General features: G+C 39.7%; 1 protein-coding gene across 1 annotated transcript in view; it reads right to left on the bottom strand.

The window, feature by feature from the left end:
• Positions 1–1,163: 1,163 nt before the first annotated feature.
• HPGD (15-hydroxyprostaglandin dehydrogenase) overlaps positions 1,164–22,561 on the bottom strand; it is a 118,609-nt gene continuing 97,211 nt past the window's right edge. Inside the window, exons 6-7 of the mRNA XM_089684043.1 lie at positions 19,188–19,351; positions 1,164–6,067 (exon numbers count right to left, since the gene is read on the bottom strand). Of these exons, the coding sequence (XP_089540169.1) occupies positions 5,935–6,067; positions 19,188–19,351 (297 nt within the window). The 3' untranslated portion in view covers positions 1,164–5,934. The remainder of the gene's footprint in view (positions 6,068–19,187; positions 19,352–22,561) is intronic.

A 22,561-nucleotide genomic window follows, 5' to 3' on the forward strand; every position in this document is an offset into this window, starting at 1 on the left:
GTTCCAGTACCCTGCAATCTCATATTTACTACCTCCCGCTACTGCTACCTCCTGTTTCAGTACCCTGCTACCTCATATCTGCTTCCCTGGTTCCTAATTGTAGTTCTGGTCCCCTTCCTGATCCTGGTTGTTCTTCCCATCTCCTTTCTCACCTTGTTTATTTATCTTCCCCCTCAATTTGTGTATATTGTATTATATTTAGATTGCTTGTAAGGTATTCAATCACTTGGTTCACTGTTCATGTATATTTTTGCACTTGCCTTGTACTGTATGCTGGTGTTGGATGGGTTTTGATTTATTATTAATAAATCTTACTTTAATCATACACAATCTGGTCCCAGCTTCCCTGCGAGCAGCACACAGATCTGGTCACCCCTGCTGTTCCTGGATACATGCACTAGATATCCTAACAGCCACAGAGAGGGTCCAGTAACAGTATGACCTGCCCAGTTACTGTTGAGTTATGGAGAAACATTATTCTGCGATACAGTATACCATCCATCAGGATGAGATGGAACCACTAAATCAGCAGTTTGAGGTTTCGGGCAATAGTTTTGATCTTTTCTGTGACTGGACCACCACTGTAACCATATCATTTCTATTAGGGGGGCAACTACTGGATCCTTGTTCTGTTGTCGACACATTTTCTCTACCAGAACATGGATGAGGTTCACCCACTCTAAGGCCTTCCCCCAGACAAGTAAGGTGACATCTGACTAGAGGGTACTGTGACAGGGTCTATGCAGCCTGGTTGCTCTTTCCAGGGTGATAATGCAAGCAGAATCAAATAGGAAGTCAGCCTCCTGGCAATGAAAGCATTTTGGAACAACAGTACAGTCGACCTTCTACTTTAATGGCTTACTCTGTGTATGGTACCAAAGGAAGCCATCACTCATTCTGTACATTTTTGTGGCTAGTGTTGGCTGAGTGAGCTCATCAATGCTCCCCATGTGAAATAAACAACCAAGTCAGCTTCACTCCAATGACATCAGTCTTCATAAAACTTTGTTTCAGGACAAAAACACAAAAATGGTCCATGCAGACCAAGCCTCACTCTAATATGCTTCACCTAAAATGACTTCATCATAAATAATCTTGTCAGGAATAAGGGGGTCATTGTTGCAGAAGTGGTAAGTTTACATTTTTTAAAAAGTCAAATGACAAACAGTTTCTTAATCATTTTATTATACAAGCTATTTCCCACATTTGCCAATATAAACATTTGGCTACAAATTCAGATAATTGAATGATTTCATTTAAACATGCTTACTATACAACACTGAATTATCAGAGTGTCTTACCAATCGATTTATTTTAATTCATTAAAATTAATCATTCCTCAACTCTGACAATCAAGCTAGTCACATTCATCTCTGACAACAGGGTTTATGGTATCATTTTTTCTCCATGACTGTATGACTTATATGACAATTTCACATTCTCTTCATGGTTGGTTAAAAATAATATCTCACATTTCAAATAGTGCGATGTCAGAAAAGGTGTAAAATGACAAGCAAGACAATTACATTTTACATTGTCAAAAATAAAAACAGATAAACATTAATCAAATATAAATGATAAGTCACATATATCATATGATATTCATTATAAAACTAGAGAATATAATTTAAGTATTTACAATTGCTACAGTTCAACAATTCATGGAACATGTATCTGTGTTCCATTTGTGCCCACTTCTGGTAGCTCTGGGGTAATGGAATTTGTATGGCACAGCTTGCAGGGATCTTTGAAGGGAACATTATTTTGTATTATTCAAAGGTCTGTGGTATAGGGTAAAAAAAAAACAAAAACAAAAAACACGGCAACAGCACAAGATAGAATGATTTGTATTTTGTACTAAATCTTAGTATAATGATCAGCACCACTCCAGGTAACAACAAATCTTGCTGGCAAAGAAAACAAGAGCAAAAGCAAATTTGTTAATTGCAGGCACCAATCTGGTCTCTAGTTTTATTTACCCATAGAAGGTGTCCTTGCTACAATTCTCATAAATCAACCCACATTTTATTAGGTTGATGTGAGAATGGCTTAAAAAAAATTTCAACATAACTTTATTGTTGTTAAATGGGAAGGGATTCTAGTGCCTATTTTCAGCAGTACCTCTAAATGTATTTGTATTTTGATATTTGGGCACTACTGTACAGGGTTTATGTAGATTCCATTCACATTAGGCTAAGCTCTTTTGCTATGTGCTACAATACCTTATTTGAAAACTGTCTTTAAACATTTTAACCTCTGAGTAACAGATTGTTGTTGAAAAAAAATACTTGCAACAACAACTGAATGTAATAGTCTATGTTGTGAAACTCTTCAGATCTCCTGCCTGTTACTAACAGTGCTATGTTTATGTTTGCCCCACTGAGTTTTCAGGGCAGGCTTTCAATGGAGGAGCAGAACAAAAGCTAAGTTATGGGTTAGTAGCATTTCAACTTATAAGAGATATTCAATCAGGCCACAAACTGGGCAGTTCCTGCACTTTATAAAACATAGAAAATGTTATTTATTGCTTTGCATAGAAGTACAAAATATGCAATTGTGCATTGTAACTAGCACATTTTAGAAAAAAAAAGCATGGACTTCAAAAAGATACTCAGTGTGCAGTAATCAGTTTGTTGGTTATGGTACCAATAAACTGGTGCCAGGCATTTCTTGGTCAGAGGTGTTTGAAGGCTAGAATATTTAAAAATGGAAAATCTCCCCAAACCCCCTGATCTCTAACCTTAATATGACCCTTTCACTGGACCTAACTATTACTCTTCCATTCACCTGAGCCATAACATGTACCATACACTTTAGGTTAACCCTTAAGTCTTAAAGAAGAAATTCAGTCCCCGTTTTTTTCTGCTCCTCCATGTGCACATAGACAGTTTAGAATGTCTTATGCATGTGCAGATGTGCCAAAAGCCTCTGCCAGGTATCTGGAATCTGCAGAGACCTGCAGCAAATCTGCTCACACAATGGGATTCCACACATGTGCACACAATGCTAGCATCAGGACCTTGATACTTGCAGCCTTTCCGCATGTGCACAGATGTGCTGCATTTCTCTGATGGGTATATCTACGCATGCATAGAATCTCATTTGCCTTAGTAACACTGCTTCTTGGGATGTGTGACATGGACATCCCAGAAGGCAACGGGTAACACTATGTCTTTTTTGCCTAGCACTAAAAGGTCAGAAACCTTTTAAAACAAAAATTATGTAATTGTGGGAGAAGGGAAAAGCCAGGTGGAATTTCATTGTTTTTTTTGGGGTGAAGGTCTGCGTTAATTTATCCTTCCTAACAATTAACCCATTTCTGAAATATATTACTTATCAGCAACCTAAATTTAATCTTTACCTTGCCTTAAAATAGAGAGATCAGTGTGAATATTTCATAAACCTTCAAGGTCTAAGGTTAACAGCAAAAGAATACACCTCAAGGCTTGTCCATTTGATGTTTGTTAGACTCAACATTGTCCTACTAGCCTTCTGCCAGTTTAAAATTTAAATCAATATTGCTCCAATTGCTTTAGCACTTGTAACTTAACTCATAAAATGCCCTAATGTTTCCAGTTAGATATGTGTGGCTATCAGTAGAACTAACTTGGTCTATTGCTGATTCAACCCTGCTCAGTTTAAATATAGTATATCAGGTATAATACACCTTTCCTTTGCAGACTGAATAAGGGCAGTGAGATACCAATTTTTCACCAAGATAATACATCACACTTTTAAACACATAAAAAAACAAGGCAATATAATAGCTTATAGTTGCATTGTACAGTGCAAGTTCTTCAGTTTAACTATTTAAAGCATATCAAAGCTAAAGCTGATCTTGTAAGTTTTGGATAAAGTCAGGAATTGGTAAGATCCCTGTCATGTATTTTCCCTTTTAAACAGGTGTAATAAAAAAAATTCATTAGTAGATAGTGACATTCGGTTGAACTTTTTTGAAGATATTTTTAGAAATGTGGAAGATACTTGGATAAATAGTGAGACATCTTTAACATTACAGAGCAAATCCAGCTGAATGAGACTGAGTACTGCTAGTTATAAGGAAGGCCCTGAGGAAGAGGAAATTGAAACCCGTCAGCCACAAGAGGGTCCTCACGCGATTGAGAGCTGATCCTGTGTACTGGTGCTTTGTATCTGATGTGCCTTTGTTACCACAGTGCAGGGGCGGACTGACCATTTGGAAACTTGGGCACTGCCCGAGGGCCCGGGGTCAGTAGGGGGCCCCATGAGATGCCCCTGGTACCTTTTTCATAGGCTTTTTTGAGTGGGCAAGGACACAGGGGCCCCGTGATCCCCTGTTGCCCGGGGGCCCCATGATTTGCCGGTCTGCCCCTGCCACAGTGTTTGTGAGTATATTTTATCTTTGGATTTATTAAAGCTATCATCCTAGGTAATGCACTAGGCTAGTGCACCCCTTTTTTTCCCTTTTCTTTACAGCTATTGTCTGCAGGTTCCTTCCTCAACCCCTAGAAGGCAGCAAGGCCTGTGCCGGTACTGGACACATGAAGGACCTCATACAGTTCCATCCTAGTATACCACTCTTGAGCACGGGACTGTTTATTTCTTCTTTACACATAACAAACTGACTGTACAATCTTGGTACAATCAACTTATGATAAACCTATGTAATGTGATGACCTACCTAATCTATCCATTCAATTTGTATGCAATCAGACAAGCCCTTGCATTACATAGTTGTTGGTAGATCTAAGGAAAATTATACAACCCAATTGTAATGTGTGTGGTAAGCCTAAGAAAAACTATGTAAAGCTACAATAATATCCTTGAGAAGTTAAGCCCCTAAACCTGGCAAGTGCTGCCTTTGGTAAAGTCCAATGACTATTGTATCTCACTACTTGTCCTTCAACATGATGACCAGTTTCTGTAATGTATAGTTAGGCATGTGAGATAGAACGGAGTGGAAAAGATTTTAACTTTAATTCCTATAGCTGCCTTATGCATATTACAGTGTGTGAGTTGGGGATGTTTGAAATGACATTAAAAGGCACATGTGAATATCTGATACCAGTAACTGGTTCTATAAATGTTGCAGCTTTTTTTCTGAGAATAATTTTTACTTTAGTGATTGTTTTACTTTACATTCCAATTAGGGTTGAAAATTGGGAAACCTGACAAAAAATATGTTTTACTGATAACCAAATTAAAGCAAATTTAAAACTGTTGTGAAATATTAATTGATTAAACTGGTAGTAAACTCTTTTTTTTAATTTTACCTACAGGTAAGCTTATAATAAAGATTACCTGTGGGTAAAATGATTATCTCCTAAGTGTGCACTGTTTTGGAGATATTCTCTCTTTTTTTTAAGCCAGCTCATGTGCTCTGAAGGAACAACATATTCCTTCAGAGATGTGTGCCATGGCCCGGGACCCCCTTGCGCATGCAGTGGTGACTGTGCGCCACAGGAGGGGTTTGTTTTAAGGTAAGTTTTACATAATGTGCTAGTATGTGATGCATACTAGCACATTATGTCTTTATCTTGCAGGGGACTTTTTTTCCCTTTACTGTGGTTTACTACCGCTTCAACACCTAAATGTCAACTTATAATTTGGGCAGACAGCACCAAAGCAATATAGCTTTAATGTGCATGTACACAGCCTGTTGAATTCCAAGCAAACCACCAAAAGCGATAACTGCCTCTCAAGCTAATTGCAATAAAATAGCAAACATCTATAAAGATTTATAGATGTTTTTCCATTATGTTGCATTTAGTTTGAGAAAAGGAAAGGTTGCCTGAAACTGTGCTACATGCTGTCATATTTGTATGAGCAATGACAAACTCTCTATGCTGCAAAACTCTGATACATACAGTATATATATATATATATATATATATATATACACACACACATTTTATGTTTGCGCTATTGTTAAAGCAAAAAAGGAAAACCACAGTTTCACACTTTTGTCTTCTGATGTGCTCCAAATTCTTCAAAGTGAATTCCTCGAGAAGTTGTAATTTTCATAACAGCTCCATTAGCTCCATCATCTTCTATGAGACTCACCATTCCTTTGGCAATGAGAGATGGGCTGTTACAACAGAAACAAAGATGTATCTTAGTATACTCAGACAAATCAGTAATGTAATTACAGTTGAAGAGATACCAGAATGTTCATTCCAACCATAGATACATCTCCCTATTATGTGTCCAAAAAACAAGTTTAGATCTCCCCCTCTGTTGTCAAAGCCTCCCAAACTTCCAGTGAGAGAACTCTTTCCTAAACGTGTTGTGACGGACTGGTTTAGTTGACATATATTTGTAATAGGTGACTGACAGCTGATTGTGAAGCAGCATAGAAATGGAGTTGTATTCTTTCAATACCAAGATAGAATCAACTGGTAAAAATTATTAATGCATTGACAACCAGATATGGAAGAACAAATGCCCTTCTGGCTTTAGTGCCGCCAGGAGAAGTTAGCCTTCATCAACCCTTAACATAGGTCCTCTAGTGCATTCTATCATGATTTTATTAATATTGACTGCTCAACCCCTGAAAAGGGGTGACTTTTCGCCCAAAATGAGTTGGTTGAATTTGATGCTCTTAACCATTAAATGTTTTCAGAAAGGTTTTCAAGTTGGTACCAGGTGCTCCTCAGTGAAACCTAGTACACATTTGTCTTGTGAGCAATTCCTTTATCACTATTAGAGAGGTAGAAGCCTAAAACCAGAACAGGGTTCACCTATAATATATTTAAACCACAGATCTGCTTCTTTGAAGGAAAAAAAATCCCTTTTTACGGTAGATCCAATGGAACCAACTTTCTCTTCTATCAGCCTAAAGCTATCCCACACACACACACACAGGTACATCAGGCATAAATGGAGCTTTGCAGTGCACAGACAATCAAGCAACTAAATGATTGTGTTCACTCACACATAGTTCATTATCATGATGTTTATAATATAAAGATAATTTAGTTGACTTGCTGGCCTAAACAGTAGTGAACAGTCAGAAAAATGTAATCCTGTAGGCTGACTTTTCTCACAAGAAAGATAATTTTTTGTCTGCCTGCTAGACCTTATAAACAAAATAGCACTAGCCTGGTTGAGGAGCAATATAATCTTATGTCTGTAAGTACTTTAACACAGAGACATAACATACATCGTCATTATAGGTAAATAATAATTTGATACAAATAACAGTTGTCATTATGCATACAATTCAAACCACACATCGGTAAAAAATGTAAAAGGATCATCTAGAATGATCCCAATTCCCAATCCTGCATGTCACCCTATAAAGTGTATGTGAGATGGTTGCAAAAAATACTTTTGGAAACAGAAAACAGCTACACTGTAGCATTTTAATGCAGTTGTAAAACTAAACTAGCCATGCAGGTGGTAAAATTTTACTGACCTGCCAGTTTACAGCAACACACAAATCAAATCTAAAGGAGGCCCAAGGGAGGAAACAAGTGTTTTATGTGCCAAGTAATGTAAAACAATATTCGCTATTTCAGTAGAGAGCTTGCCAAGTGAAGTATAAACAAAGATTAATATAACATGGACTAAGCAAAGCAAGTGGATTCTATAAATAACCAGAAATTGTGAATGGTCATTATATTCTATGCATAGACATTTGAGAAATGCACATTTTCTTTAACAGCCATACTCAAGTACACACATACAGTTGCAAGAAAGAGTATGTGAACCCCTTTGGATTACGTGGAGTTTTGCATGAATTGGGCATAAAATGTGCTCTGAACGTCATCTAAGTCACAACAATAGAAGAACACAGTCTGCTGAACATAATACTACACAAACATTAGATGTTGCCATGGTTTAATTGCATATAACATGTAAACATTCACAGTGCAGGGAGGAAAAAGTATGTGAACCTTTGGACTTAATAACTGGTTGACCCTCCTTTGGCAGCAATAACCTCAACCAAACGTTTCCTGTAGTTGCAGATCAGACCTGCACAACGATCTGGAGTCATTTTGGACCACTCCTCTTCACAAAACTGTTTCAGTGTAGCAATATTCTTGGGATGTTTGGTGTGAATCGCTCTCTTTAGGTCATGCCACAGCATTTCAATCGGGTTGAGGTCAGGACTCTGACTGGGCCACTCCAGAAGGCGTATTCTGTGCTGTTGCAGCCATTGTTTTGTTGAATTACTTGTATGCTTTGGGTCATTGTCCTGTTGCATCACCCATCCTCTGCGGAGCTTCAGTTGGCGGACAGATGGTCGTACATTTTCCTGCAAAATGTCTTGATAAACTCTGGAATTCATTTTCCCATCAATGACAACAATCCATCCAGGCCCTGAGGCAGCAAAGCAGCCCCAAACCATGATGCTCCCTCCGCCATGTTTCACAGTGGGGATGAGGTTTTGATGCTGGTGTGCTGTGCCTTTTTTTCTCCACACATAGTGTTGTGTGTTCTTCCCAAACAACTCAATCTTGGTTTCATCTGTCCACAATATATTTTGCCAGTAGTGCTGTGGAACATCCAGGTGCTCTTTTGCAAACTTCAAACGTGCTGCAATATTCTTTTTGGACAGCAATGGCTTCCTCCGTGGTGTCCTCCCATGTACTCCATTCTTGTTTAATGTTTTCCTTATTGTAGATGTGTCAACAAAAATGTTAGCATGTGCCAGAGATTTCTGTAGGTCTTTAGCTGACACTCTGGGATTCTTCTTTACCTCATGCAGCATTCTGCGCTGTGCTCTTGCAGTCATTTTTACAGGACGACCACGCCTAGGGAGAGTAGCAACAGTGCTAAACTTTCTCCATTTGTAGACAGTCTGTCTTACCGTGGACACAGGAACATCAAGGCTCAAGGAGATACTTTTGTAACCCTTTCCAGCTTCATGCAAGTCAACAATTCTTGATCGTAGGTCTTCTGATAGCTCTTTTCTGCGAGGCATGGTCCACATCAGACAGTGCTTCTTGAAACCAGTAAACCCAAAACAGGTGTGTGTTTTTTAAGGGCAGGACAGCTGTCAGCAACACATCCAATATCATCACACTGATTGGAGTCAAGGTTGGCTCACTCCTGGCTCCAATTAGCTCTGGGAGAAGTCATTAAGCTAGGGCTTCACATACTTTTTCCTCCCTGCACTGTGAATGTTTACATGTTATGTGCAATTAAACCATGGCAACATCTAATGTTTGTGTAGTATTATGTTCAGCAGACTGTGTTCTTCTATTGTTGTGACTTAGATGACATTCAGAGCACATTTTATGCCCAATTCATGCTAAACTCCATGTAATCCCAAGGGGTTCACATACTTTTTCTTGCAACTGTATGTTCCCATGCATATATGTAATGTACCTTTTTTAATATATAGGGGTAGTTAAACTTTCCCACACATGAATTATCTTTTAACCACTTCAAGTCTGGACACTTTCACTCCCTTCCTGCCCAGGCTAACTTTCAGCTTTCAGTGCTATCACACTTGGATGACAATTGCACGGTCATGCAACACTGTACCCATATGAATTTTTTAGCATTTTTTTGAGACAGATATAACTTTATTTTGGTGGTATTTATTCACCACTGGGATTTTTATTTTTTTGCTATATAAATGAAAAAGTCCCAAAATTTTGAAAAAAAAGTGTTTTTCTTATAAAATTTTGCAAATAAATAATCTTTCATCATAAATCTTGGCCAAAATGTATTAATCTATATTTTAGTAAAAAAAAATAACCCAAATTAGTTTATAACCAAAAATTATAATTTTTCTAAATTTTGTAAATTTTTATTGTATTTTTTATATCATTATTTATGTTTTTTTTAACATACTGTCACCCTAGCAGTATAGTATCACCATAGTGACACTGTACTACTTGTGGGGGGTGATGAAGATTTATTTTCTTTTTTTACACTGATTGCTTTTACACCCATAAATGCTGTTAGAGCAATCATTTTGTATTTTTCTGTGGCTGCATTTTTGCAGCCAATGAGAAATACTGTGAGAGCTGTGATTGGTCACAGCTTGTCACATGGTACAATGCTGTTGTGAATAGCCTTGTACCATGTGACCTCTGTGATCATTCACAGATTTCACAAGTAGTAAGCAATGATGTCAGGAAGTGACATCTTGTTTACTACTGCCCATGTGATCACTGATTGGCCAATCAGTGATCACATTATTTTTTTTATTATTATTATTATTATAATACAGGATTTATATAGCGCCAACAGTTTGCACAGCGCTTTACAAAATTAAGGTAGACATTACAGTTACAATACAATTTGGTTCAAGAGGAAACAGAGAGCATGAATTGGGACCTCACACAGAGGTGCCGTACGTGGACACAATGGGCACTGGATCGCAGTGCTATGTGCACAGGCAGTGAATGTGGGTGACATTTAGAAACATCAACTCGCTTCGGCAGCGCACCTGTCCAGCCGTTTATAGACATGGACTGGAGGGGAAGTGGTTAAAGTGTATCTCCTTGCAAATTTAAAAATTAATATGTGCAGAGTGCATTACATGTATTTTTTGAATCAATCCACTCATTTAGTTTTCTATTATCTATTATTTGCAGCAGAAGGCCATCAACACTAGCTTTCCACTGCTGAAGTCAGCAGATTTGTCTTCCCCTCTGCATAGAATCTCCTAGGTGGTAGTACCTAATGATGTAGCATGTCTCTTGTATAGGCACTTTCAGCCTGGAACTGGTGCTGATTGTGGGAGGAATGTGTATCATATTATAATATCAACATCCCTTTCCCCCCAGTTACCACCCACCAACCAGGGAGGTGGATATATGAAGGGTGGCTTTTATGTTCATGTGACTGAATATAAAATCCCCAAAAATATTTTTTTTTCTGATCCATATTACTTTTATTTTGTTTGGACAAACACACTGTAGAGAAACATCTTGATACAAAACCAACCGCTTCCAAAAAATTAGACAAACAAAAATACCAAACCATATACAATATTACTAATTTAAAACATTACATATGCTAATTTATTCCATCCCCCCAAAAAATTGTTACTCCCAACATTTCTGAGATTGTAACAACCTATTCTCACAATTTGGTACCAACCTGAAACCATTTTGCTGACATATTCATAATGTATTCAAAGCTCCCATTTTCTGAAATTTTCTAGTTTCATTTCAAACTGACTGCTGCTACATTCCTCCACTGTCGATGGAAGTGCCAAAATCCACCTTTGCGCAATCAGTTTTCTAGCCAAAACAATGTTCTACTTAGCCCCAGTATCAGATTAGATTGATGTTCTGGAAGTACTAGATAATCCAACATACACACTTATGCTTTACATCCATGCTTGCTTTAAAAATAGTATTATTAGTTTGAACAATATCAATCAAATATCTTCGGGCTTAGGACATCTCCAAATAAGATGAGTAAAATCTCCCAGGGCCTGGCTACATCTCGTACAATTAGTACTATTTAGAAAGGGAATGGAGAGTTTTACAGTACATGTTCTATGAACATATCTGAGCATATACTGTAAGTATATAAATATAAGAGGCTGATATCAAGATTGAGGGAATTACCTTTCCTTCCCTTTAAAGGAACACAATTATTGCTCTTTGCATTTCAAGGGAGATTTCAGCAGAATTGAGGGAATTGTTTTTATATGCAGAAGAAACAACAATCTCTGTGCTATCAAAAACATCAAATTTTCTGCTGTATAATTATAATCTTGTAATATATCATAAGTGTTATCTTCTCCTTGGGCCTATTGCTGCAAAACCAGCATTTAATCAGCCCTTGCAGCTAATGGGTGCAAGCGCTGATCAGTTTATTCTGGCGGGGGGAGAGATCTTTGCATCAACATTGCTTGTGTTGATGCAGAGATTTTTTTTTCATCCAACCGACTAGCGTGTGCATGCTGGTACCCAGCTTAATGCATCTAACAAATCTAACTCACATTTACACTTATTAACTTATATAAAGGGTGAATCCCCCTAACCCAGTCCGTAAAATGTTATACCTGTGTGGTTACAAAATACTGTATATGACCATTGAGTAGCAATACCTTCTTTATTAGTTGGATACTGTAATGTTTCTTACTATGCTTTTTTTCATTTATATGAGATCTTTAACCTCCTCGGCGGTATGATTCTTTCCGATTTTTTGTGCTGAAAGCGGTACCATTTTTTTGCATGGAAATATGTAGTTTTTTATTGTAGGCTGTAACTTTTAGGAATAACACACTGAAATCTGTACGAACAAGAGTCTAGTAAACATTCCGGATATGATAAAAGTTGAAACACGAAATCATAAATTATAATTTAATAAATAATCATAAAAAATAATATAATAATAAATTTAATTTAATAATATAATCAAACCAAAAACACTGAAATTTGAAATACAGAGGCAAATTTGCACATCGCTGAGCAAAGTTGCAAAATAGCCTTTGGTTAAATCTAAGGTGGTTATGTACCGAGACGTTCCCAACGTGTCAATGAGCTCATCCACCCGAGGCATTGGGTACGCATCAAATTTAGGCACACTGTTCAGTTTCCTGAAATCATTACAGAAACTAATTGTTCCATCTGGTTTTGGGACCAACACTATGGGACTCGACCACTCACTGTGAGATTCCTCGATCACTCCCATATCTAATATGTCCTTTATATCCTTTGCCACCGCTTCCCGCCTGGCCTCGGGTATTCTATAGGGCTTTACATTTACGCGGACCCCTGGCTGGGTAACTATGTCATGCTGTATGATCGTAGTCAGTCCAGGTAGGTGAGAGAAGAAATCTCCATTCTTTCTCACAAACTCCTTAACGTCATTCTGTTGGACTACTGACAAGGTTTCAGTTATAGGTACCTGAGGGGCCACGGGGACCACGTCCTTTTGGGGGCTTGGTACTGCCAACAAACTTTCCCTGTCTTTCCAAGGTTTTAAGAGATTAACATGATAGATTTGTTCGGGTTTCCTTTTCCCTGGCTGGTAAACTTTATAATTTACTTCCCCCACTTTCTCTCTAATTTCAAAGGGACCTTGCCACTTTGCAAGGATTTTAATTTCCATGGTGGGGACTAGCACCAGCACTCTATCCCCAGGGTTGAAGGTATGGATCCTGGCACCCCGGTTCTGTGTTCCTGTACCAGCGGCATGACAGCTGCGATTCTATCCTGCATCTGTGTAATATGTTCGATGACACTTCTATAGGGCGTGGACTCTCCCTCCCAGGTTTCTTTTGCAACATCTACCAATCCCCTGGGATGTCTACCATACAGTAGTTCAAAAGGTGAATACCCTGTAGATGCCTGAGGTACTTCTCGTATAGCAAACATGAGATATGGTAGCAAAAAATCCCAATTTCTCCCATCTTTGTCCACCACCTTTTTTAACATATTCTTAAGGGTCTTGTTAAACCTCTCCACAAGCCCATCGGTTTGGGGGTGGTAGACCGAGGTACGGAGATGGGAGATTTTGAACAATTTGCATAACTCTTTCATAACTCTAGACATAAATGGCGTGCCCTGATCCGTTAAGATCTCCTTTGGAATACCTACATGACTAAAAACCCGGACAAGCTCTTTGGCGATAGTTTTAGCGGAGGTATTACGCAAGGGAATGGCTTCAGGATACCGGGTGGCATAGTCAAGTATCACCAGTATGTGCTGATGGCCACGGGCAGACTAGATCCATGCCCACTCTTTCAAACGGTACTTCAATTATGGGTAGAGGTACTAGCTGTCAAGGTCCTACCTTTTCCCTGAAGTTTTGTTACTCCATGTGCTGGCGTCCATCTTGGATTCTGCTGTGCATGGTGGGAATCCTTTTATGCCTTCAGGTCTCTGAGGTCCATCCCCCAGAGGGGTGTGGCTGATGACATATAAGCCTGTGGCCCGCACATGCTCTTTGCACTTGTGTCTTGTGTCTTTGTCTTCCTACAGCTCTGTGTATACGCTCGTGACTCTTCTGGTATTCTGACTCGGCTTGTGATTAAGACCATTCTCTGTGTTTTCCTTCGATCTGACCTTCCGTTGCTGAACCCGGCCCGTGACCTGTGATTCTCTGTCTACTGTTCTGTACCGTTTTGTCCCGTTGTTGTCGACCCAGCTTGCCTGACTACGCTATTGTCATTCTCACCAGCTACACGCCATTGGCGGCGGCCATTACCGCAGCCGGGGTGTCTCGGGGGCCGCGACCTGGTACCTGGCTGCGTCAAGTCCATCCCCACCATCAGGGGCCCTGGTGAAGGGCAGCCTGGGACTTAGACTCTGCGCCCAGAGAGACTTCGGTCTGTTGGTGGTGGTTGTCGTCAGCCAGTGCGTTACCCTGCCACTAGGCCTACCTGTCCATTCCACAGCCCTGCCCTGACACTAGCGGACTGCAAAAATGGGGTGAGGGCGCAGAATATTGATATTCCGGGCATGACTCACAATACGCTTTGACATCTCTATGCAAGCCTGGCCAAAAGAATCTCTGGGTTATCCTCACCTTTGTTTTCTCTACACCCAAGTGTCCCCCCATTATATGCCTATGGGCTAAATCCAGTACCATCCGGTGAAAGGGTTTGGGGACCACTAACTGTTCTTCCACCTCCTCCCCTTGCTTTACCACTTGATACAGCAAGTTATTTTTAAGAGCCATGTAGGGAAAAGACACCCCTACATCATTTTCAACAGGTTCCCCATCAATTATTTTAATATTTTCACGGGCTCTATTAAGTGTGGAATCTTTCAGCTGTTCCATACAAAAATCCTCTCTCCTGACCTCTAGGTCAGGCACCACATTCTGTCCACTCTCACTAGAGCCAGCGATCATCTCTTGTTCCATATCCTCAGTGTCTGGGGTTGGATCCAACTCCTCCTGCTCCCCAGCCATTACAGAGAAAGGGAAAAGATCTACGCCTTCCTCGGACACACCCATAGTTTCCACTTCCACTCTGCAGGTGTCAACTTTTGCAAAAAATAGCTGGCCCGCGCCATTTTCTGCTCCACTGGCAGCGGATCTGCAGATTCCTTCTTTAATTCCAATAGGTGTTGGGCCATCTGCTTAAGGAGCTCTCGGTCTGCTTGCTGGGCTTCATGTTGTGCTTGTTGGGCTTCCGAAAACCGGCAATTCACTTCCTGTTGTGCTTGCTGAGCCTCAGAAAAGTGGTGATTCGCCTCCCGTTGTGCTGCATTGGCCTGCAGCAAGGCCCTTATAACTTCCTCCATCTTCCCACTTGCTCAGGAAGTTGCCCGCATCCTCCACCATATGTGGGGTTAGCTCAGGTGGGGGATCACCTTCCCTGGGAAAAAGGGTAGACCGCACAGCAGGCTTTCTTAAAATCTGACTGGTTGTCAGCTTTATTTACAGGTTTGCAAAATATCAAAATAAACAAAATATCAAAATAAACCCTTGCCATCCAGGCACTAACTAAACATTAGACATTTCCTCTCTCAGAGGTGAAGGGCTTCTCCCTGTCACCCAAAACAAAACAAAAGCAAACCTTTTCTTGTGGGTATAGCACACACACACACACACACACACACACACACACACACAGCTCTCTCAGAATACCTCTCTGAGTCCCAGGCCACGAGCGACTCTTTTCTCCAGCCCTGCCTTTTTTATACCACCTGTTGGTGGTCATCAGTGGAGAACAAAATCCGGTCCGGAACCACCTCTGCCATTGTGGCCCCGAAAACCCAGAGTGGACTCCACCTTACACTTCACAGTATGACCTCATGCGAGGTGACACATATCATCCATCCATCACCTTGCCGTTCATACTGTCACAATATATATATATATATATATATATACACACTCAACGGCCACTTCCACCTTGCTAGTACCAAGTTGGACCACCTTTTGCCTTCAGAACTACCTTAATTCTTCATGGCATAGATTCAACAAGATGTTGGAAACATTCCTTAGAGATTTTGATCCATATTGACATGATAGCATGCCGTCTGCCCATTCTCCCCTGATATCAACAAGGCATTTTCGTCCACACATTTGCCACTCACTGGAAACATTCCTCAGAGATCTTGGTCCATACTGACATTTGTTACAACTGCCGCGATGGTTGTGCGTGGAAATTCCAGTAGATCAGTTTTGGAAATACTCAGACCAACCTGTCTGCCACCAACAACCATGACACATTCAAAGTCACTTAAATTCCCTTTCTTCCCTATTCTGATGCTCAGTTTGAACTTCAGCAAGTCATCTTCACGTGTAGATGTCTAAATGCATTGGGTTGCTGGCATTTGTTTGGCTGATTAGCAATTTGTGTTACCAAGCAATTGAATAGGTGTACCTAATAAAGTGGGCACCCGGCTGTGAAGCCGCAAGCTGTCACAGCCGGGTGCCCACACTGAAGATGCAGGGAGAGAAGAAGACACCACTGGACCGAGGATCAGGTAAGTGACTGTATTTTAAAAATCAGCACTTACGGTTTTTGAAGCTGCTGACTTTTATTTTCAGCTGGAACTCCGCTTTAAGGGGCAGCTGCTTTGGACCCTGCCTGGCGCTGCTGCATTGCTGACTCGGACTCCTCCTCTCTTCTGCCACAGAGTGGCCAGCCCAGTATTTTAACATGGCGGTGGGGAGGGGGGGAGTCCTGGTCAATGTTTGCTCCGTAAGACATTTACCCCCATTTTTTTGGGGGAAAAAAGTGCAGCTTATGGAGCGAAAAATATGGGATATATATATATATATATATATATATATATATATATATATATATATACACATATACACTATAATCATCATAATGTGATAGCATTATTGCTCATTGACCATAACAAATGTTCAGGCTTGGTCTTAAGAAGTCCAAAAAGACAAATAAACAAAAATATATGTGGAGAAAGAAACAGGCGCATGATGCCACAACAATGCCTCCATGAATAAAGCCTGGTACACTTTAAGTTTTTTGGGTGTTTTTGTTCAACCTAGCAGACTGAATGAAAAAAAAAAAATAAGAGATTGCTGTACTAACTAAGCAATGTTAGTGCAGCGATCTCTCCAGCTGTGCCTTTGTGTTCTAACAGGGAGGGCTCCCCCCCCCAGTCCCCCCCTTCCCGCCAGAACACACTAGCCAGCTCTTGCAGCCAGGTTTTCCTGCATGTCCCTTCGACAAAAGCCAGTCCTTACACCAGCTGCTGTTGGAAGGACAGCTGTACACATGGTTTGAATGTTTGCTATTCAGACTGCTTGTACCCAGCTTAAGTCCTGGTAGGTGAAACTATTTAGTGTGGGAGGTTCCAAGGTGGGTACCTGTTGTGGATTTGTGGAATAAATTTTGGCTGAGTGTAACATCAGTGGTGAAGTGTTTCATTTTCTGCATTAATCTTGGAGGGCAGATGGCTCCCTTGTGCTTGGCACCCAATTCTGATGGGAAATGTGGGTAGTGGAAGCTTAGAATGATCCCACATATCGAACAAAAATATGTGCCACAATTCATATCACATGATATACAGTACATAGTTTATACTAAGAAAATAACAGTCCAAGCAGAAAAAAATCCATTATCCTTCCAGAACCTCCAGCTGCAAAATTGTTCATTCTTAACAACCCATGAAGCAGGCATTTTCTGGTGTATCACAAAAATGAACTTCTTTACTAGCAATGATTCTTTGCCACGTAGGATCAAACATAAGGCTAAACACTTTCAGCATCTGAACAAATAGTTTTAATTTTCTGGAAGTTTTTTTGCTCCTCTGCAGAAAAATCTGGATCTAATGATATCCTTGCACTATTTATTGTAATATCATCAAGGCCCTATGCTCTCTGCAGAATAGTATCTCTGTCCTGATAAATAAATACCTTGACTGAGATTAATCTTGGCATTGCCCCAGGTGGAAGGTCTGCTTATAACATGATGAACCCTCTGTACTACAAACCCAGAGGAAAATGCATATTTCCAAACATAGAGAGAAGCCAATTCCTAATAATTTCTCTTAAACTGCCCTTTAAACTTTTTTTCAGAACTCCAGCAATTCTGATGTTATTCCGACATATTCTATTTTCAATCTAATCCATTTTATCAGTATTGTCATTGTCTTTTGCTTAAGATAATGCATATCTTGTTTTAAAGGGTAAACCACATTCGCCATGTCACTTATTGTCCCTTCTAGAGCTGAAATTCTTCCCCAATATTTTTTCCAAACATGTCTAATAAAATGTATTTTTTTCCAATTTGCATTCACCTGAATTTTTAGCAATGTAATAGAGGAATCACATTTCTTACACTAATTAAAATGTCTCTTAATGTAGGCACCTTCTCACCTTGCAATGTTCAGAAGTACATGAAGGAGTAGATGTACTTCTGAACAATGAGAGTCACCTATCCCCTCTGAAATCAATTCAGGTGTATTAGAATGGACCCGGTCTGTCCGTTTCATGGGGGAGATAGATTTCACAGATTGAATTTGAACAGTATGTAAATTCTGTGCTGCTTCCTTCACATACAAGCAAACTGCTGCAGCCTAGGCACAACCTCCTTCCCTTCTCTTTTGTAGTTTTATGGTTGTTTTGCATCTTCACAGCATCCTGCGATACTCTTATTTCTGTGCACACCTTTTCCCTTTTCTTTTTTGTTACCTTCTCTAGTAACCATAAACTCACTCTCAAATGAGTAAAAAGGTGCACCCACAGGCTGGAGCCTTCACACTGGAGTACAACCTTTGCGTGCATCACAGGAGCAGTTTCCAACCACCTTGCTGTGAATACTGTGGTTAACACAGAAGTGCTGTTTCATGTACAGCTTCAAATATTACAGTAAACAAATTAATGCAGCTTTAGTTACTCTTCTGTTGCATGTCCTCATTGTCCTGCACTGAGAGCCTCTATACCAGGGGCGGACTGACAACTCATGGGGCCCCCGGGCAATAGGGAATCATGGGACCTTTGTGTCCTTGCTGAAACTCAAAACAAGCCTATGAAAAAGGTGCCAGGGGCATCTCATGGGGCCCCCTACTGATTCCGGGCCCTCAGGCAGTGCCCGAGTTGACAACATGCCAAAATAATACAGTGCCAGCATCCCAGGTACTAGTAGTGACTACTAATAGAGCAAAAAAAAAAAATCAGGCTCAGGGGAAGTCAAAGGTTATCATGTATAAATGTGAACTATAGAAATCTGCTAATTAAATCAAAGATTACTCACATTCATATCTGTACTTACTCTAGAACACCAAAGTTACTCACATTCATATCTGTACTTACTCTAGAACACCAAAGTTACTCGCATTCATACTTGTACTTACTCTAGTACACCAAATGATTTCATCATGTCCTTTATATTATCCTTGTATTGAAAGAATTCACCCATATTTTCTTCTTTCTCAATAGACTCTAGAAGTGGAGTGTCTACAAAGGCTGGACACACTGTATTTATTCGAACGCCATAGTTTCCAATAGATGCAAGTGCCTGTAGAGAAGAAAAAATAACGGGAAAAAAGTTGTACTCTTAGCACTGGTTATTAGGCTTTTTTTAAAAAAAATTTAAGATTGAGTTTGAATCAACTACAATTGTTCCAACCCATCTCCAAGGACATCTCCAGCTCCTATCCCCACCCCTGTCCAAGGAGGTAATTTCAAATGTATTATACATTAACAGCATTAACAGCTTCTGTTAACAAACATCCAAAGAGATCCCCCATTCCTGACTGCACCTTTTTTCAAGAGCATACGTCAGGTAAGTCAAGGATAAAGCGAGGCCAATGTCACAGCTGTTCCGGTGACCATTAGGACTATAATGTGATGTGGAAAAAGCATAGAAAATCAGAGTGCTCGTGGTGAAAGTCAGGAAATAAATGTAATGGCGTACATATCCAGCAGTCAATATGTATAATACAAAAGTTTAATAGACCAATAAAACCATAATCACCATGTTGAAATGTATCCATGAAGTAGTATGGTGCAAGACAAGGATTGGCACAAGCCACAGGCTGAAAGGAATGGTGGGAGTGGCTTACTTGTATGTAGATGTGGCTATGGGAGCCTGGATGAGAACCGGAAGTGACGTCACGATGCACCAGAAATTACCTCAGTGGAATGCAAGGAAGCCAATAGCAGCCATCGTGAGCCCTCAGCAGGAAGGAGACTGATTGGATTACAACAAGTCCCGGTTACCATGACAATGCATTTCACATGATTCAGTGCTTTATCACAGTCATGATGTAATTTCCGGTATGCCGTGACGTCACTTCCGCTGCATGATCCTCGGTGACACAGAGGTTTTTTCTGGTTCCTCTTACCCCTCAAGTGGCATCTGACTTGTGGACACTATTTTTACCAGCTACTGTTGTTCACTACTCTTCCATCTGTGGACTTCACCATCCAGGCTCCCCATAGCCATATCTACATACAAGTAAGCCGCTCCCACCATTCCTTTCAGCCTGTGGCTTGTGCCAATCCTTGTCTTGCTCCATACTATTTCATGGATACATTTCAACATGGTGATTATGGTTTTATTTGTCTATTAAGCTTTTGTATTATACATATTGACTGCCGGATATGTACGCCATTGCATTTGTTTCCAGGCTTTCACCACGAGCGCTCTGATTTTCTATGCTTTTTCCACATCACATTATAGTCCTAATGGTCACCGGAACAGCTGTGACACTGGCCTTGCTTTACCCTGGACTTACCTGATGTTGGTTGTGGGATTTAGTGCCTAGTGGTCTGTCTATTTTACCTTTTTTCAAGACAGTTTCTAGTTTCTATTTCTACCCAACTCCAGTTTGTGTCCCCACCCCATTCCATGGAAAGCTCTAGTTTATGTTTTTATCTCTTTTTAAGTAGGTCTCCAGTTTATCTTCCCACCCATCTCTAAAAAAGTCTCCAGTTTCTGTACCCATCCATCTTCCAAGAAAGTTCCTGTTATCTTCCTCTTCCCAAGTAGATGTACATTTTCTGCTTTACTCCTCTGCAAGGAGTTCCTCAGTTCCTATCCCCACCCATTCCCAAGGAGGTAATTTCAAATGTATTAAATACTCAACTGAAAATCCTCCTTACATTAATTTATATTTTAGGGAACTCTTGAATGGTTAAGCTCCTCCTGGTTGTACAAAGCTAGAAGGGAATTCAATTTCACAGCTCCCACCTAAAACTGACATTTGAGTGTTAAAGTTAAATTGTATAACCTAATAAGCAATGTAATATACATGCATTGCATACAAACTATTAGCAAAATCTATAAGACCAAGGTCAGCAACGAGCTTGTCAATATGTCAGAAGAATTTAAGCTAGATATTGAGTTGTAATAGAACTCTTAATTAGGCTCACCAAAACAAGATTGCCTGAAATGTAGCATTGTAAATCATCGACTAAATTGGGCAGTATATATTACAGGGACTGATACCATGATCATGCAATATGACTTACTTTACCACCATAACATCTTTATTAGGTCCTGACAGTGCAGCATAGTGACTTTCAGGTTAATACATCTTCATACTGTATACTGACAGTAACAAATTATATTTTCTTTTTTCACTGGACATTGATTGATGGCCATGAGGCTAGTTCGCAGATTCAGTTCTTTATGGAACGCATAGGTTAAGGTCAAAGGCCAAATGTTTAAATTCCAAAACAAGAAACATGGCTACTGAAGAACAAAAAAGGACCAAAGCCTTTTTAGTATTTTTATTCCCTGACACTACAAGATCACACCAGCTCATGGGTTCAAGAGTAACATTTTGGTTGTGGACATAGACCCTCAAGTCACAAATCAATGAAGGACAATAGAGCATACTGGCAGATCAGAAACCAGCTTTGATCGGCTGTCTGAACTAAGGCAATGAAAGCTGAATTTTATTGTCATTAGGTATATGATCTTTTGTCACCTTTTATTACATGACTGCAAATCATTAAAGCCATTTAATGAAATTATTAACATTTTAAGAGTTTTGGTATCTAGGAGCAATGCAGGTTTTAGCATGCCATATGAAAGCTTACAATTGCGCCTAATGTCAGATAAGTTTTTTAGTTAACACTAAAACATTTAATGCAGTTGAAATACTAGGTATATTTGTTGGACAAGTTTGGTATTCATTAGTGACTCATTTGCAAATCCAAGTAGACTGGTTTTTTTTTAATTGAATCATTAGATACACATTGTGACATATGGTATTGTCTATATTGAACGATGTACAGTATGTTCATATATTATACCATTATACCATCAGTATATTATTTGTACAAATATCTCTTTCCATACACTAATTGCCTTGATCCTGCTATTCAGCATCTCAGATGATCAGCTTTTTAAATATTTCATGTTCAACATTTTTCTGATGGTTTTGATAGGATAGTCATTGCCAGTTCAAGTTTTTATCAGGACACACATCCTGTGACATCAGGCTCATTGGCAGTTGTTGTTTTTATCAAAGACAACACATCATTAAAAAGTGATTAAACGGATTTAACTAAATGGCCATTTTTTGGACATTGTTTCCTTTGTAAGGGCCGCAGGAAACTGTAGAAATCATTTGCATATGGATTTTATAACCAAGATTTACTACAGACAAAAGTGAGCTTGCTATTGTTTTTCTGTCAGGATGTGACCCTGTATAAACATCAGAAGGGTAATTTGTAGGGAATTGATCTTTCCTCTGAGCTGTACCTTGTTTCCAGA

Source organism: Staurois parvus, unplaced genomic scaffold (genome assembly GCF_062004578.1).
Source record: "Staurois parvus isolate SC_StPar_1 unplaced genomic scaffold, SC_StPar_1.0 ptg000334l, whole genome shotgun sequence".
Lineage (NCBI taxonomy): Eukaryota > Metazoa > Chordata > Amphibia > Anura > Ranidae > Staurois > Staurois parvus.